The sequence below is a fragment of the Lissotriton helveticus genome, chromosome 1_1 (genome assembly GCF_964261635.1).
Source record: "Lissotriton helveticus chromosome 1_1, aLisHel1.1, whole genome shotgun sequence".
NCBI classification, from domain to species: Eukaryota; Metazoa; Chordata; class Amphibia; order Caudata; family Salamandridae; genus Lissotriton; species Lissotriton helveticus.
The window spans coordinates 1,998,561,581-1,998,577,950 of NC_136057.1; the positions used below are offsets into that span (position 1 = coordinate 1,998,561,581).

Consider the following 16,370-nt stretch of genomic DNA (forward strand, 5'->3'; position numbering starts at 1 on the left):
AGAGATAGATAGAGGGCGAGAGATAGATAGAGGGCGAGAGATAGATAGAGGGCGAGAGATAGATAGAGGGCGAGAGATAGATAGAGGGCGAGAGATAGAGGGCGAGAGATAGATAGAGGGCGAGAGATAGATAGAGGGCGAGAGATAGAGGGAGGGCGAGAGAGAGATAGAGGGAGGGCGAGAGAGAGATAGAGGGAGGGCGAGAGAGAGATAGAGGGAGGGCGAGAGAGAGATAGAGGGAGGGCGAGAGAGAGATAGAGGGAGGGCGAGAGAGAGATAGAGGGAGGGCGAGGGATGGAGTGTGGGCGAGGGATGGAGTGTGGGCGTGGGATGGCCTTTGATTCAATAAACCATATCCTCATTTCATGTATTTTACTAGTGTGAGATCTGTTTTCATCTAGGCCTGCAGCCTAGATGAAACATTGCACCCTCTGCACATTGCACAGAAAGTCAGATGGGGAGGTAGAGCTATCCTTGTTTCACACCAAAACAGCTATCTTGAAACACTGTCCTCATATTGCAGCAAAGTAATATTTGACTTTAATACCCCCCAAAATACACGTGGTTCTATCATAAAAGGGACTATTCAGAATGCGCTCATGCCATCATAAGACTTGGATTCGTATGTAATCCATATTAAAGTATATAATGAGCGGGCAATTTTCATAAGCTACTTGTGCCTTTCTTCTGTTAGGAAATAATAGTTAAATGTTGGTGTTGTCCACAACCAAATTCAAAATAGTGGTTTCTTTAAAATAAACATGTAACTCTTTGCTTGGAGTGCAACTCCACCTGTGTTCTGGATGTTTGTTGCTGAAGCTCCAAAACGGTAAACATGCCACATAAATAATAGGTGAAAACATGTAAACCAAAACAAATGTACATGCTACATAAATAATAGGTAAAAATGGTAAACCAAAACAAATGTACATGCCACATAAATATTAGGTGAAAGCAGTAAACCAGAACAAATGTACATGCCACATAAATAATAGGTGAAAACGGTAAACCAAAACAAATGTGCATGCCACATAAATAATAGGTGAAAAAGTCCACTTTCGTATTTTTCACACTGTTGATAATGTGGGTCTTCGTCTGAGAATGTCTTCTGTTTTTCACACAAGTGTGAATGCTTATTGCGAACATGCAGAAATAAGTAAAACAAGGTAAAGGTGCCAACTGCATACCAAGATTGGCAGTCACAGAAACGGGAACTCCGGCTGCACAGGCATGAAAAGTTTTATTGTTGTTGAGGGAGCGAGAACCTTAAATACAGTTATGAAACGTCATGAGCAAGGCGTTATGTTTTTGTTATCCCAATGAAGCACGTGGTAAAAAAAAAACGACTTTCCTGTGATGATTTAATGTGCATGTTTAATGTTGATAATGATGAGAATATAGGTCTCGCCTTTGGCTAAAGACTTATAAGGTCCCAAAGGCGAGACCTATTGGCTATGACAATGCTTGTTCCTTTGGCATACAGTTCCCATTGCACTTTTCATGGTTTCACAAAGGTGCGTAACTTTATTAATGCACGCGCGTTCTCGTGATGAGAACCAGTGCGCCAACATGAAAAAAAAATTGGATTCTCTTTAACCTCGCCCGTGCGTCGTGGAAGAAGCATTCGTGTAAGAGGAGGTTGCATATTTGAGCGTTTCTTTGTTGTTCACCATCTCCGTAAAAGTAAAGGAAGGGTCTGCTAAAAGATTTACGAACACAGCGTAGATGTACCTTTGACAAGATAGGTCCAAAGAGCAGAAGTGCGTGTTTCCTGAAGACGCATAAACATGTCAGACGTCACCACTTAAATAGGCGGCTCCGTGAACTGTCTACAGGGATACCTTTCACGACCTTCCAACGTAGTGAGAAGTTATGTATCACCCTAGTGGTTTTTAATTCGCGATCACAACACTTGTATTAAAATGCGTGAATGTTTTTTTAAAGACAGTTTAGAAGCACGATGTCCAAAATATGATAAACAAGCTGAAGGGTGTATACGCACTGTAGTCTTTCACTTGGACATGAGAGCAACGTGTGCGCAGTAGACAATATTGCAGCACAACCCTCTTCGCCCACCCGCGCATGCATGGCTTACCCCGAACACGAACAGGAAGTACAGACCCACAATCAGCGCCTGCACAGCTAGGTTAAATTCGGAGTCAATGGGTGGAATCATTGTTAACTTTTACAAAACAGCAGCGAGAAAGACCACAAAACGATGCACTTAACCTTCCGCACACGTCTATATTTAATGGGCCGGTTAAAAAGTGCACTTTGTTGTAGTCAAAGGGACGCTTTGCATATTCATGTACAGCGCTGAAATATACGGATTTCTGGCAAAAAAAACAAGTCAGGTCCCGGGCCGCGCTGTGATTGGCTGACGTCACGGGGGTGTCCCGGGCCGGCAGCCAATCACAGCGCGGCCCGGGAATGACGTTTACGGGGGTGTCCCGGGCCGGCAGCCAATCGCAGCGCGGCCCGGGACAAAGGGGCGGGGCTTAAAAAAAGCACCAGAAACGCCCCCGAATCGCGTTTTCGTGAGAAAGCGCGATTGACAGCCTCTGTCTCCCAATGGCTAGTCTCCATTTATGGAGCTAGCCAATTGGAAACAGAGGCTGTCCTAACCTCACTATTGAAAACAAAAGATTTCGATCTGGGAGGGGCTTCGCCCCTCGCCAGGTTTCGAAACCTAAATATGAGTGAAACAAAGCTACATATGTTGTAAAATGTCAGGTTTTTTATGAGCTGTGTTGTATGCCAGGAAGTCATTTTAATGACTTAAAACTGTGCCAATCAGGATTGGTTACTATTTTATTACGAAAAGGACATTTCTCTTTATATTTCTTTTTATTGTAACTATGTTAATACTACATAAAAACATACACAGCAGAGTTCTTTATTTTTTAATGGTAGTGTGGGCATATCTATTGGACAAGTAAAAAACTTTGGCCTTTACAATACCAATAGCTCCAAATCGGACAAATGCGAGACCTATTGCATTTCCAATGCTTGTTTAGCTAAAGTAACTTGTTGGAAAATCATGTAACCGTAACCTGGGATTTCACGTTTCAATGACGCTTCGATTTATCACATTGTTTTAACTTTTGTATCATGGTTCACTTTTATATCTCTCTTTTTATATATTTACTACAAAATGTTTTTTTTCTCATTGTAATGATTTTAAATAATCAAACAATAAAAGACTTTAACAAGACTGCAAGTCCCAAATTCAAAGAAAAAACCTGGACTGGAGCATAACATCAGGCACTGACTTGAGAAACTGGACAGTGCTGCTTTATGATGTGCTTACCCTCATGTGCTTCCTCCTGTTCTAAATTCTCGCCCCTGTATGTCCCCAAATCCAAATTGCTCTCCTGCCAATTTCCTTTCCTCTCCCTCACACTCCACATTTGCGTTTCCATACCCCCTACCCTCCCTGTGTTGCTTTGCCCACCTGCTTTAAGAAAAACTGTTTTTCTACTTTATTTTTTTATTTACCGATCAAACTCAGGTCTGTAAATCAAAGGGGAAAAAAGTGTCTGACTCATTGTGCCTAGTAGTGAGAAAAATTAGCTTAACACAATAGATTTATATGTTATACACAATATATCCAGAGCATAACTGAATCGTGTACAAAACAGCAGTTGAATAAAGTAACGTATTCCAAACTCGGTGTCAATCTTCTTTAATGTTCTTTTCAAGCCTCAAACATCTCTTCAGATCACTAGCCAACACGTGTTTAGTCTATTTACAGCAGTCTATGCAATTAGACTTCATCAGGGCTAGAATATGCAATAAAGACAATAATTACAAACTAAATATGTTATATATTGCATATTTACAACCAATTGACAGAAGTCAAGTTGTGCTATGAGCATCGTCATGATGATGTTACTACGGATGACAGGAGCTCATTAAGAATCATTAAAATCACTTTCCAGTGTATAAGCACCACCGAACAAAAACCCAATTTTCTATTCCAAAGAAAGACAAGGAAGTGCAAAGACAAACTCAAAGGCCCTCATTCAAGCCACCAAAGTGAAAAGCAAAATAATAATTGTGATCCAACCGGATTGTGAAAGACTTATTAGTCTAGGTGCGTTAAACAAAAATAAATGTGAAGAACCTTAAAACTCCAAACACTAAAAACTCCAAATGCAAGCATAAAATATTGCATGCATAGGGAAATCTCATTGCTCAACAGTCTGTTTATTTGTGAATCGATGTTACCACTGGCTTGTTAATTACAGCGACGTTGTTTGAGTTCTGGAGTCTCAGTGTAGAGCCCGTGAGTAAGTCACGGGTCGGGCTCACCTGATAGTTTAGTTCCGCGATGCGGGGGAAGGCGACGACGCAATGGTCTCTCCTTCGGTATCCAGCGCCTGGTAGCGACTGGGTGGGCTAAGGCATGCGCATGTAAATAGGTTTCAAAGAAAACCGAGGGGCGGACTTCGGGTGCTGAGCAAAGTTGCGGCCCTTTTGGCCCTAGGGAATAGGTCCCGCCATCTTGGAGTGGTAAGGGGAGGTTAAGTAAATCAAGCCGTGAAGGTTGTGCTCGTGAACAGTGAATTATTATGTGGGTCTTGTGTTCCCTGATGTGCCACCAGTGTGTATTTGATCTACATATTCGCACATTTTGGAGTTCATAATCCAATATTAAAGTATTTACATTTGTACATTCTGGCATTTCAATTTTCGTCATAATTATATCTTGTGCATATACAATTGTGCACCCAACGATGGAGCTAGCAATTAGTACTTTTTGTACCGTAGTCATGTGTATCTAATACTCAGTGTTCATTGTCAATTTGGACAGCTGTTCTGTCTTGAGCCCAGAGCGTGGTTACATCTTTTAGAGAGTTACGTCTTTAAACCCAGTTCGTGGTTACATCTTTGAAGAGGCAAGGTATCAATTGAAGGTTCGTTGTTATGCCTGGTTTAGAGCAGGGTAGTCCAATCCTCAGCTCTGTTGAGGCCATTATGCATTGAGTCAAACAAAATTATGCACTTCAGTTCCTCCCTGTTTAACAAGGCTGACATGTTGCCACCCCTTTGCGGCAATTTCAATGCTTTCAGCACTGTCCATCTAATGTCATCCTCATTATGATTGGCATCGGTGAAGTGGTCAACCAACGGGGCATTAGGTGTTCTGCATCTGATGCGGCTTCTGTGTTGACTGATGCGTGTTTTGACTTTCTGCGTTGTTTGGCCGATGTAAACTTTATTGCATGGACAATGAATTAAATAAATAACGTTGCACGTGTTATAATTGGAAAAAGTGTTACAATTAAATGTGGTGTTATTAAATGTCACAGATTTACCCTCAATTGTAAACTCGCATACAATGCAGCCACCACATTTGAAGTGCCCAACAATGGGGGACAGACCCCATACAGATTAAAGAGTAACAAATTGGTTCACGTTGGGCAAGGCTGCTCTTACTAGGTGGTCCTTAAGGTTTTTGCTTTTTTTTAAAGCAAATAATGGCTTGTCGATGTTAAGGACCTCGGCATTGATGATGGGCCAATGGTGCAGTATCATTTTTCGCAAGTTGTTGGAGAGAGGAGAGAATGTAGTTACACGTGGTATCCTCTCTAGTTCATTTTTCGGTTTCGGGACTAGCAGTGTTTCTCTAGGGCAGTACCATGCCCGTTTTAATGCATTCTTCACGATTCTTCGGGGGTAGCTACGGTCTTTCAGCTTAGATGACAGAATGGAGCCTTCCCTAAAGTAGTCTTCCTTACAAGAACAATTCCTCCTGATTCTAAGGAATTGGGAGCATGGGAGGGAGTCACGAAGGTCCCTTGGGTGATTGCTAGTATATGCCAGGAGTGTGTTCCTCTCAGTTGGCTTTCTGAAAAGGTGTGTGAGGAGCTCCCCGTCCTGGTGGAATATGGTTAGGTCCAGGAAGTCAATTGCGGCTTTATCAAAAGTGATTGTAAAGCCCAGGCCGGAACAATTGGTATTCATCAGTTGAAGAAATTGGCGCAGGACATTGACGTCAAGTCTCCATAAAATGAAGACGTCATCAATGTATCTACGCCAAAGTTGGATGATGTCACAATTATAGACCAGTTTCTTCACTGCGCCGCATTCATGATCACAATCCACACTGTTATTAAAAATTTTCCTCACACGTCGGTCCTCCTCAACCAAGGCTCTTGCTCGGTTGTACACGACACCAGAGATGTTCGCCAATCTGAAATAAGTATGATTGAAATTACTGTCTGCACATGGATGGGTGCACTCGCCGTATATACGTGATGCTTACCTTAATTATTTTTTGCTCCAGGACAACGTCCTCATTATTGTTTATCTGCTCTTTTTTCTTTCCACTTGATTCAACAGGTTGGAACCAAACCAGGCAATTAATATCATTAGTCCTGATGATGATCCCGGGTTTATTAGGAGCCAGGGGATCGAAACGTCGACTTTAAAATACAGTTCTACATAAGTAACCATTGTGTTCATCCAATTGTAGTTACTGTAATTGTGAGCTTGCTATGATATGTAACTACATGCAAGCCACAAAATTGGCGCCTTTGCTTTTGCCTGTTATTTCTTTTCTTTTCTCAACTCTCACTACCTTCCTTATTCTTTTTGTTTTCCTTTTGAATGATAGGTACAGGACTGTGCCCTATCACTTGTTTGTATATATACTGTGGTTCTGATTGCCATACCAATTGTATAATAAATATCCTTTGCCCGGCTGGGTATATGGATTTAATTTACAGTACTGACTCTAGTCTATAAATCTATCGTGTTAAGCTAATTTTTCTCACTACTAGGACCTCTGTTCTTTATAGTACGTGACTACCCATGGTCCTAGTTTATCCATTGAGTCCCCTTGTTTGTAAGAAGATGACTCATTGTGCCGGCATGTGCATTTGTAGTACATTCGCATACAAAATGGCGCTTTATGTAGGCAGCACCAGGGATGCTCCATTGGCATCTCTAAAGACCTTTGACAAAGCCAATAGCTTCCCCAACACACAACCTTTTGGCTTTGCGAATGCTAGTTTTAGGTTGAGTCTACCAGACAGTGACTGCAAAAGACCAGTTTGTTGCAGCCCTATATGTTCACAGGGGCTTACAGCATCCCTCGTGCTGCTCCCTAGGCATCTCTAAAGACCTTTGACAAAGCCAATAGTTTCCCCAACACACAACCTTTTGGCTTTGCGAATGCTAGTTTTAGGTTGATTCTACCAGCCAGTGACTGCAAAAGACCCGTTTGTTGCAGCCCTATATGTTCACAGGGGCTTACAGCCTGCCCATCGCATCGCTGCTAAGTTTCCCAGGTCCATGCATTACTAGTTCAGGCAGCCTGGGCTTTTTCTTAGGATACTTGGACTTGTAGTCCTAATTCTAAACTGAATCAAATAAGACTACAAGTCCCAGAACAAACAAGCATTGATAAACCTATTAGGTTTTGCCTATGTGACTAATAGTAAACTGTTTTTAGTTGTAAGTTGTAGCTAGATTAGTAGTTGTACAATATAAGTTACAGATCGTCTGGTAAAGTGTTATGACTTGTTTATGTACTAAAAGGCAATATATTGTGCTGTTATTAGTGGTATAGTTTGGGAAAGTACTAGCAACATTTTGAAAAATGAAAGAGGGAAACAATAGAATTAATTGATGTTCTAGCAATATTATGTGTTTAGAGGAGTCTTGACAATTGCAGGGCCCGGTGCCACTGCACCTGCTGCATCATTCAAATAATGCCCCTAGTGCCTGCAAGATAACTGCATTTGTGACTGCCTGTTTAGTAGTAAAATATAGCAATTTTTGGTGCTTGGAGGAGTTATGACAATGTTTGACCCCGGTGTCACTGCACCTGCTGCACCATTGAAATAATTACCATAGTGTCTGCAAGGTAACTGCCCCTGTGACTGCCTATTTAGTAGTTAAATATAGCAATTTATTGTGTTTAGGGCGTTCTGACAGCTTTTGGCCTGGTGCCAATGCACCTGCAGCAGCATTGAAATCATGGCCCTAGTGCATGCTAGATAACTGCACTTGTGACTGCCTCTTTAGTAGTAATATTTAGCAATATTCAGCGTTTAGTGTGGTCCCTTGAGATTTTGGCCCTGGTGCCACTGCACCTGTTGCACCATTCAAATCCAGCCCATTTTAACTACAATTGTGTCTACCTGTATAGTAGTCAAATATAGCAATGTTAGGTGTTTAGAGGAGTTCTGACAACTTTTGGGCCCAGTGCCGCTACACCATTCAAATCATGACCCTGTTGTCTGCAAGGTAACTGCACTTGTGACTGCCTGTTTAGTAGTAAAATATAGCAATATTATGTGTCTAATGGGGTGCCTAGAGCTTTTGGTCCTGGTGCTGCTGCACCATTCAAATCATGTCCCCATTGCCTGCTAGATAAATGCACTTGTGACTGTCTTGTTTAGTAGTAAAATTTAGCAATACTCTGGGTTTAGTGGGGTCCCTAGAGCTTTTGGGCCCAGAGCTGCTGCACCATTCAAAATGAAGTCTCCTTTAACAGCAAGGTAACTGCAATTGCGACTGCCTGTTTAGTAGTCAAATATTGCAATATTATGTTTTTAGAGGAGTTCCGACAACTTTTGGACCCGGTGCTTCTGCTCCTTTTGCACCAGTCAACTCAAGGTTCTGTTGTCTTCAAGGTAACTCCAAATGTGGTTGCCTGTTTATGAATAAAATATAGCAATATTACATGTTTAGAGCTTTTGGTCATGGCGTCCCGGCACCAGCTGCACTATTGAATTCATGACCCCACTGCTTGCTAGATGACTGCACTTATAACTGCCCGTTTAGTTGTAAAATATTGCAATATTGGGTGTTTAGAGGAGTTATGACTACTTTTGGACACAGTGCCACTACACCTGCTGCACCATTTAAATCAATCCCCTTTCAATTGCAAGGTAACTGCAATTGTGACTGCCTGTTTAGTTGAAAAAATATAGTAATATTAAGTGTTAAGATGAGTTCTTACAACTTCTTGGACCCGTGATATTGCACCTGCTGCACCGTTCAAATCATGACCCTAGTGCTTGAAAGATAACTGCACTTGTGACTGCCAGTTTAGTTGTAACATTTAGCACTAATCTGTGTTTAGTGGGGCGCTTGGAGCTTTTGGTCATGGTGCCACTGTACCTGCTTCACCATTGAAATCATGACCCTGTTGTCTGAAAGGTAACTGCACATGTGACTGCCTGTTTAGTTTTACATTTTAGCAATATTCTGGGTTTAGTGGTGTCCCTAGAGCTTTTGACCCCGGTGCCACTGCACCTGCTGCACCATTCAGATCAGGCCCCTTTTAACTGCAAGATAACTGCTATTGTGACTGCCTGTTTAGTAGTCAAATATAGCAATATTAGGTGTTTAGAGGAGTGCTACCAACTTTTGGGACTGGTGTTACTGCACCTGCTGCACCATTCAAATCATGACCCTGTTGTCTGCAAGAGATCTGCACTGGTGGCTGCCTGTTTAGTAGTAAATTATAGCATAGCTCTTGTACATTAACTTTATTTTTAACACACAATGTTTATTACAACATTTAGAATTTGATCTTAATGACCAAATAGATTAAGTTGAAAAATCAATCTGATAATGGCTTCACAGTGCAAAGGTAGGTACTGAAGCATGAATGGGAAATGCCACAAACGTTCTAAGGCTAAAGTATTTGCTTTACACAACTAAGTAATAAAAAGCAAGCATTCCAGCTTACTGTTAGAAGCTGTCTACCTTTTCCGTTGGAAGAGATCTTATTTTGACAGTGAATGGGGCTTAAACAGTGTGAACCGCTATAGTAGAAGTATCGTAAAGGCATGCAGCCAGGAGAAGTGTAAAAAACAACAATCCAGCGAATGAACAGAGTAATTCAGCAATGGGAATTGATCAGAGCCCCCTTTTAAGATATATTAAATACAAGAGATTTGGAAAGCCCAGTGCAAGAGATGTGCAGGCGAAATCTAAAAAGGACCTTGACTAACTACTCACACATGAGCATGGGAAACGTGGCAGCTATGCCACTGCTTACCATTGATTGGCTCTATTGTCACTCTTATTTGATTGCTTCTTGTTCAATGACTTTCCTTTTCAGAGTTATCCAACTTGTATTTGTTCCTTCTCTGGAGGATAGCCTGTTCCCATGACTTTGACTGTCTGGGTTTTATCCTTCCCGTTCTCACTTTTATGTAACTAATTTGTTCTTTTTGGCTTATCACTGTGCAAGAATGCTTGTGTTTTTCATCTCTCTCTCGTGCTTCTGTCCCCCCAATACCTGCCTTTGTGCTTCTGCCTCCCTCGTTTGCCGCAAGCTGTTTCTCATGTGCTTGTTCCCTCTCCAAACTCACCCATGCTCTGTTACTTTCCCCCTCGTGCTTCTCCCTTGTGTGCTTCTCCCAGCACACTCCATTTCACTTTTTTTATGGGTCAGGAAGCATATTGATTGCTATCATCACCTATTCCTTAAAAACCCTTTCACACGACTTCCATTGTAATCTATCTCGAATTGCAAAATTTGAAAAGAAAAACTTGCACTTATGTCATTTTGTAGGTGCATGATGATGCAAGTACGCCCGCCCACTGTTGCCCGCTATGTGTTAGTAATTGGTAGCTTCATTGATAATCATCTGAGGTGTAAACCTTTAAACATATTTTTTTCAGTTGCACTCAACGAATTGTATATGTTTCATCTTATTTTAGTGTGGGACATACAGTGGGAATAAAGCACAATTGAGAAATTCCAGTTTCAAATGTCAAATTACACCCCTTGAAGAAAAATCATAGCACTGTTTGCTTTCTTACCGATTCAAGCCAAGCTACCTTCCCTCGACCTTTCTGCTTATATATAGTTTTCTCACATAACACCTTACAGGTCCAAAATAGTCTGGAAGAGTAAGAAGATTAGAGTGGGGAAGAGTTGCCTGCTTCCATATCAAGTACTCCAGATATTGTTATTGGGTGTACTGGTGAGAAAAAAAACGATAAACAGCGACTCTGTTTTTGTATTGCCACAGGGTGAATCTACTAAGAAAAGAATCCCCTGTCCTCTTGATCCAAAACAGTAAGTGATGGTGAATAACACATTGTATATTCTGTTTGTCTCTTTTTTCTGTTAATGACCTACCATGTTTACTCTGCTGCCTTTTTGTTTTTAGCACTGTATATGAAGATCAACTACAGAAGCATCTGAGAAAATGCAATTCTAGAGAGAAAGCAAAGCCAGTGAGTACTGCGGGCTTTTAATTTGAATCCCCCAATGCCAGCTCCATTTTTATCCCTTTGATTTGGGTATTAGTAGCACCTGCTATATGCCCTGCTTAAACAATGTAACATTTCAATATTACTGTATTAGGTGGACCAAGCTAATGATAGAAAATAAAGTGTGTAATGGTCAATGTTGTACGAAACTGGAAACTGAGATTGAAAAGAGGAATCTGAGAGACACTTCCTCATGAATAAAAGACAGTAGATGTTGGAGTTACAGTTTGCCCTATCTGTTTTTGGTCATGTTGAGGATGAAGGTCTCCCTTCTCCTCTTGTAAAAATCTCTTCTCCCTTTAAACATTTGCTCTGTTCTGGCTAGTAGAATATCATCTCTAAATCTTTTAATCCATTTTTACAGCTGTTGGACTACTTTGAGCAGTCTTAAATGTACACAATCCTTATTCTGACAGCGCTCACACATTCCTGAATATCTGCCCTCTTGCTCCTGAGCAGTGTCTTCCCTCCTGCTTCTACTTACCAATGAGATCATCAAGAAGTTCTAATTTATGTTTCTCATGCATATGTGGGTCACCGGTTAATCTGCATTGTTGCTAAACACTGCGTATGCCACTACTAGGATGTCGTTTATTGTCCCCGAAGTGGATGGTATTTGCTCATTGATGATATATCTCTGGATTGACTGTTAACTAGCAGAATAGTTGGTATGTATTTGGGCCACTACTAACTGTGTAATGGGTGGGGTGGATATTTGTAAAATGTGGTGAGGATTACCTGATTGTCGAGATAAAAATCAATAAAATATGTTTTTAAAAAAAAAGATATTTCTCTGAATGAGGCCAAGACTTAATTCATCAAGACTGCTTTCTAGCCTGGCTCTTTCAGTCTGGTGTTTTCATGTCAGGTTTGATTTGGCACAGACAAACTAACCATAACCCAATCTAAGGTACCCAGTATAACTGGCAATAGTTGAGGTTGATACATTTGAAAAAATGGGTCCCCTGCTTACAAGGTAGACTTGCCGACCGCAGGGAAAATAATAACAATTCAGAAAAAATCTAGGCAAGTGACAATATGTACATATGTGTAGGCATAATGGAATCACAACATACAGTTTAATTACAATACATCAAAATATCATACGTGACTACTTTGTTGTTTATCAAAAAGAAAGAGTATTTTTAATTGTTATAAGTTATCACAAATCAGACAATAATAGTTTTCAGCATAAAAACCAGCAACATCATTTTATACAGTGTCCTATGTTGCAGTGTACTGATGTTTAATTATACATTTTCATTAGCATTCTTTTCCATTTTTTTAATTTTTTCTTGTGCATGCAAAATTTCCTAGCTATAGTAAAGCAAAGTTTCAATTCTATTTAGGGCGAGGACTAGGCTTTTCTTTCTGCATTCATTTTACTCTAGCTGCTTTTATTAAAACCACATTAACAATAAAAACAACATTTCCCATGATGCAAAGAGAAATGTAAAGTGAAAAAAGTCCAACAGAAGTGACCAATCCCACACAAGGACATCCAACAACTTCCTTCGAGGACGCTCTACCCTCCTCCTTCTTCCTGAGGCTACATCAATCCCGTCTTTGGTTATTCTTGTTTGCCATCGTCCGATCCTAAATTGAAGAAGGATATTTGTAAATTTGAGAAATGTAACACAGCACGTGCATCCTCAAATATCAGTGACAATTACATTCCGAATAAGAAAGATACAACCATCAAAAGGTAGTGTGAAGAAATACTAATTGTAAATGTTTTACTCACCACAGTTACGTAGGTGTTCTGGGAGGGTCCTACAGAAAGGGTGGGCTAATCCTCGCCTCCGAGTCCTTAATAGAATCGAAACTTTCATTTACGATAGCTAGGAAATATTGCATTCTATGGCTGGACCGGAGGCTTCAGATTAGGCTAGTTTAAAGCTTGTCCACCACTAAAGAAGCCAGTGATACCACTGGTTTAAAGTAAAACCTTTTGAAGGTGGAGTCTGAGGACCAGTCTGCGGCATTAAGGATATCCTCCAGCCGCACCCCAGGGAAAAAACTTTTGATGCCATTGCACCTCGAACCGAATCAGCCCCAAAATGGGAAGTATCCATACCTGCCTCGCCCAGAGAACTCCTCTCGCAATCGTAGGTGGTGAGACCGCCTGTGTGGTTTGGTGAGGGCTATAAACAGTTGTTTGATGCCCTGTGGGCATATGTTAATCATTACCACTTAGAAGGCCTTGAGCGCCCTGACCACACATAATTTAGGGACATCAGGAAAGGCAGGATAGGACACCAACCTCGAATTGCTTTTGGTTCGTCTCAAAAGGCCCGGAAAGATGGCCTGAATTGACGATGACAGAAGACCCACCACCCTGGCTAGGTGACGTAAGGATATTGTGGGCTTTGCTAGCGTACGTCTCAGTTTGTGTCTGATCTTGTATATTTGCAAGACAGGAGAGATAAAGTTGTGTTTACTGAGTCTATCATGAAACCCAGAAACTGCATCTTATGAGAAGGGATAAAGTCTGATTTGGACTCGATCACAAACTCCAGGGACTCTAGAAGTGTTACTGCCTGTTGCAGTTGGACAATCAAGCGTTGGAGACATTGACTCATAAGGAGCATATCGTCCAGATAGATTATCAACCTTACCTCCTCCGATCTGAGGCGTTCCACCACTGGCTTTATCACCTTGGTGAAGCACCACAGAGCGGAGGATAGACCAAAAGGAAGGGAGGTGAATTCAAAGATCTGTGAATTCCACTGAAATTGAAGAAACCGTCTGTGAGGAGAAAGAACAGGGACAGTAAGGTAAGCGTCCTTGAGATCCAAATGGACCGTCCTGTCCTTGTAGAAGGTCCCTGAGGAAGTGAATACCCTCCATCTTGAAGTGGCGGTAAATTAGCCACTTGTTGAACTCCTTGAGTTTTATTACTGGGCGTTAGCCCACATCCTGTTTCTCCACGAGAAAAATGTTGCTGAGAAAACCTCGAGGATGCAAGGTTGAGAGAATGATCGCTCCCTTCCTCAACAGCTCCGAAACCTCCCTGTCTCTTAAGTCCATCTGATCTTTCGGGAAAGTCAAGGGCTTTGGGTGAATCGGTTGAGTTAGTAACTCGAAAAACTCTATTTGGAACCATTGACAGTCTGTAAAACCCAGGCGTCTAAAGTTAGCGAAGACCAATTGTGAAGAAAATACTTTCACATCCTCCAAATTTTGTATTCTCACCTTGTTGATTGTTGTAGGAAACATTTCCTCATCCTCTGCCGTCCCTACGGCGTGGGTATGATCTGGTGGGGTAGAAGTTGATGAATTTCTCTGGATCTTGCCACTGTCCTCTATGAGGCTTTGACGATTTGTAGGAGGCTTTGTTGCAGGGACGGCTGGTCAAGCGCCCCCTGCCATGACCGGCTGCACCAAAAACACGCGGGGTGAAGATGCACGTTATAGACGTTTGGGCCTTATCCAGCGAGTTAAAAGTATTTATGAATTTGCCCAATTCCTTTACGAAGGGGTCTCCAAAGAGATTACCCTCCGCCACTGGACCAGCTTCGAAGGTGGCCAGTTCCCCTAACTTAAGGTCTATTTTTATCAGCAGAGACCTGCGACGCTCCGTAGAGATCGCCGCATTGGCGTTCCCCAGAAAAATGATTGCCCTCTGAGCTCAGCTGGAAAGGGTGCCTGGGGAAATAAGGCTGCTCAAGGCTTTGGCGTCCTTATCCATGTCAATAATTTTTGCTAGGGGGCCTGCCATGTCCACGAGTTTATCCTGGCACGCTCTCCACGAGCGGTCAATGCCTTTCTTGGGGTCACGAATAAACTTAGCCAGAAACATGGCCATCTTAGGGTCCACCTCAGGCGTAACTGCAACCTTACCCTCTAGGGCCGGTCTAGGGCATTCTGCTCTTAGGCAACTCCTGACTTCTTTATCCAGAGGCTTACGCAGTCTGGCCGCCATGTAGGCAGCTTCTTTAGGGGCTGGAACCCACGCCGCCAACCTCTGGTGCAAGAAGTCATCAGGATTGAGCATGACACTGTCTACCTCAGGGATCGCCACCTGGTCTACCTTTGCTGGGCGCCAGAGCCTGCCCGAATCGCCATCCCCATCGGACATCTGGGGAAGACTCATCTGGATCACCCGCAGGCGAAGCAACCGGCAAACCAGAGGGTCCCGCCAGATCCTCCACCGGTTTAATGGGCGCAGAGGAGGACTGGGCATTCAAAAATGCCTTTTTTAAACGAGCAAAAGCATCTGAATCCACACCAGCGTCGTCAGGTCGCTTTCGTTTCGGGTCTAAGGCGCTAGTGGCGGGCTCTCCTGTAGGTAGGGGATGCTTAGGCCCCGTTAAATCTTCCCTCGGGAGGAGGGGTTGCTGGCACTGAGCCTGAAGTAGGTCTAATTTCCTCTCCACGGGTGCAACCACTTGAGAAACAGCCTTAAGGATGGAGGTATCCATCACCTGACAAAAGTGATCTTCAGTAGGTAAATAGGTGATCTCCTCCTCCTCCTCGGTGTAATAATCTTCAAAATCCTCCATAGTCTGTTTAAAACTAAAGACTATGAACAAACAAAGGGGTTCTGTGTAGGGAATACACCCTGGATCCAGTCAAAATATATGTATTGACTAATATAAGGGGCGAAGCCCTGGAACCACTGCTCCCTGCTGGGTGCTGAGGGTAATGCCTGACTGGGCCGGTCCCTTAGTTTTAAACAAAAACAAGTCGTATCCGGTACCCAGGTGCCAGGCTCCAGGCAGGGACTCTCACATCAAATAATTTCCTAAGCACTTGACCGCGCCAATCAAATTACAAGTATCTACAGCTTAAAGCGTCTTCCCCCTCATGTGCAGCGATGCGCAGCCGAGCAAGTCTTCCCACAATTAACTACAGGCGGAGCAGACGACTCGCCTGCTGCACGGCTGCACGGGGGGGTAAGCACGCGAAAATCAAAGGCGCGCGGTCCCCTAGCGGCGAGAGGGCCGCACCGCGCTGAGGGCAAGAATGCGGCTGCGAAGGAGTGAAAGACACTCCCGTGGCCGTTAAAATCGGGAAGTATGTTAACCCGCACGTCAAACAAGGCTTACCACAGCATAAACAGACGCGCCCAAGCAAAAAACATGCACTTTAACACAATAATGAGCAAAAATAAGCAA

At 42.6% G+C, this 16,370-nt stretch overlaps 1 protein-coding gene across 1 annotated transcript in view; it reads left to right on the forward strand.

The window, feature by feature from the left end:
• Window positions 1-16,370, forward strand: part of TRMT13 (tRNA methyltransferase 13) — a 182,668-nt gene that overhangs the window by 9,940 nt on the left and 156,358 nt on the right. Inside the window, exons 2-3 of the mRNA XM_078644453.1 lie at window positions 11,007-11,053; window positions 11,148-11,214. Coding sequence (XP_078500579.1) covers window positions 11,007-11,053; window positions 11,148-11,214 — 114 coding nt within the window. The remainder of the gene's footprint in view (window positions 1-11,006; window positions 11,054-11,147; window positions 11,215-16,370) is intronic.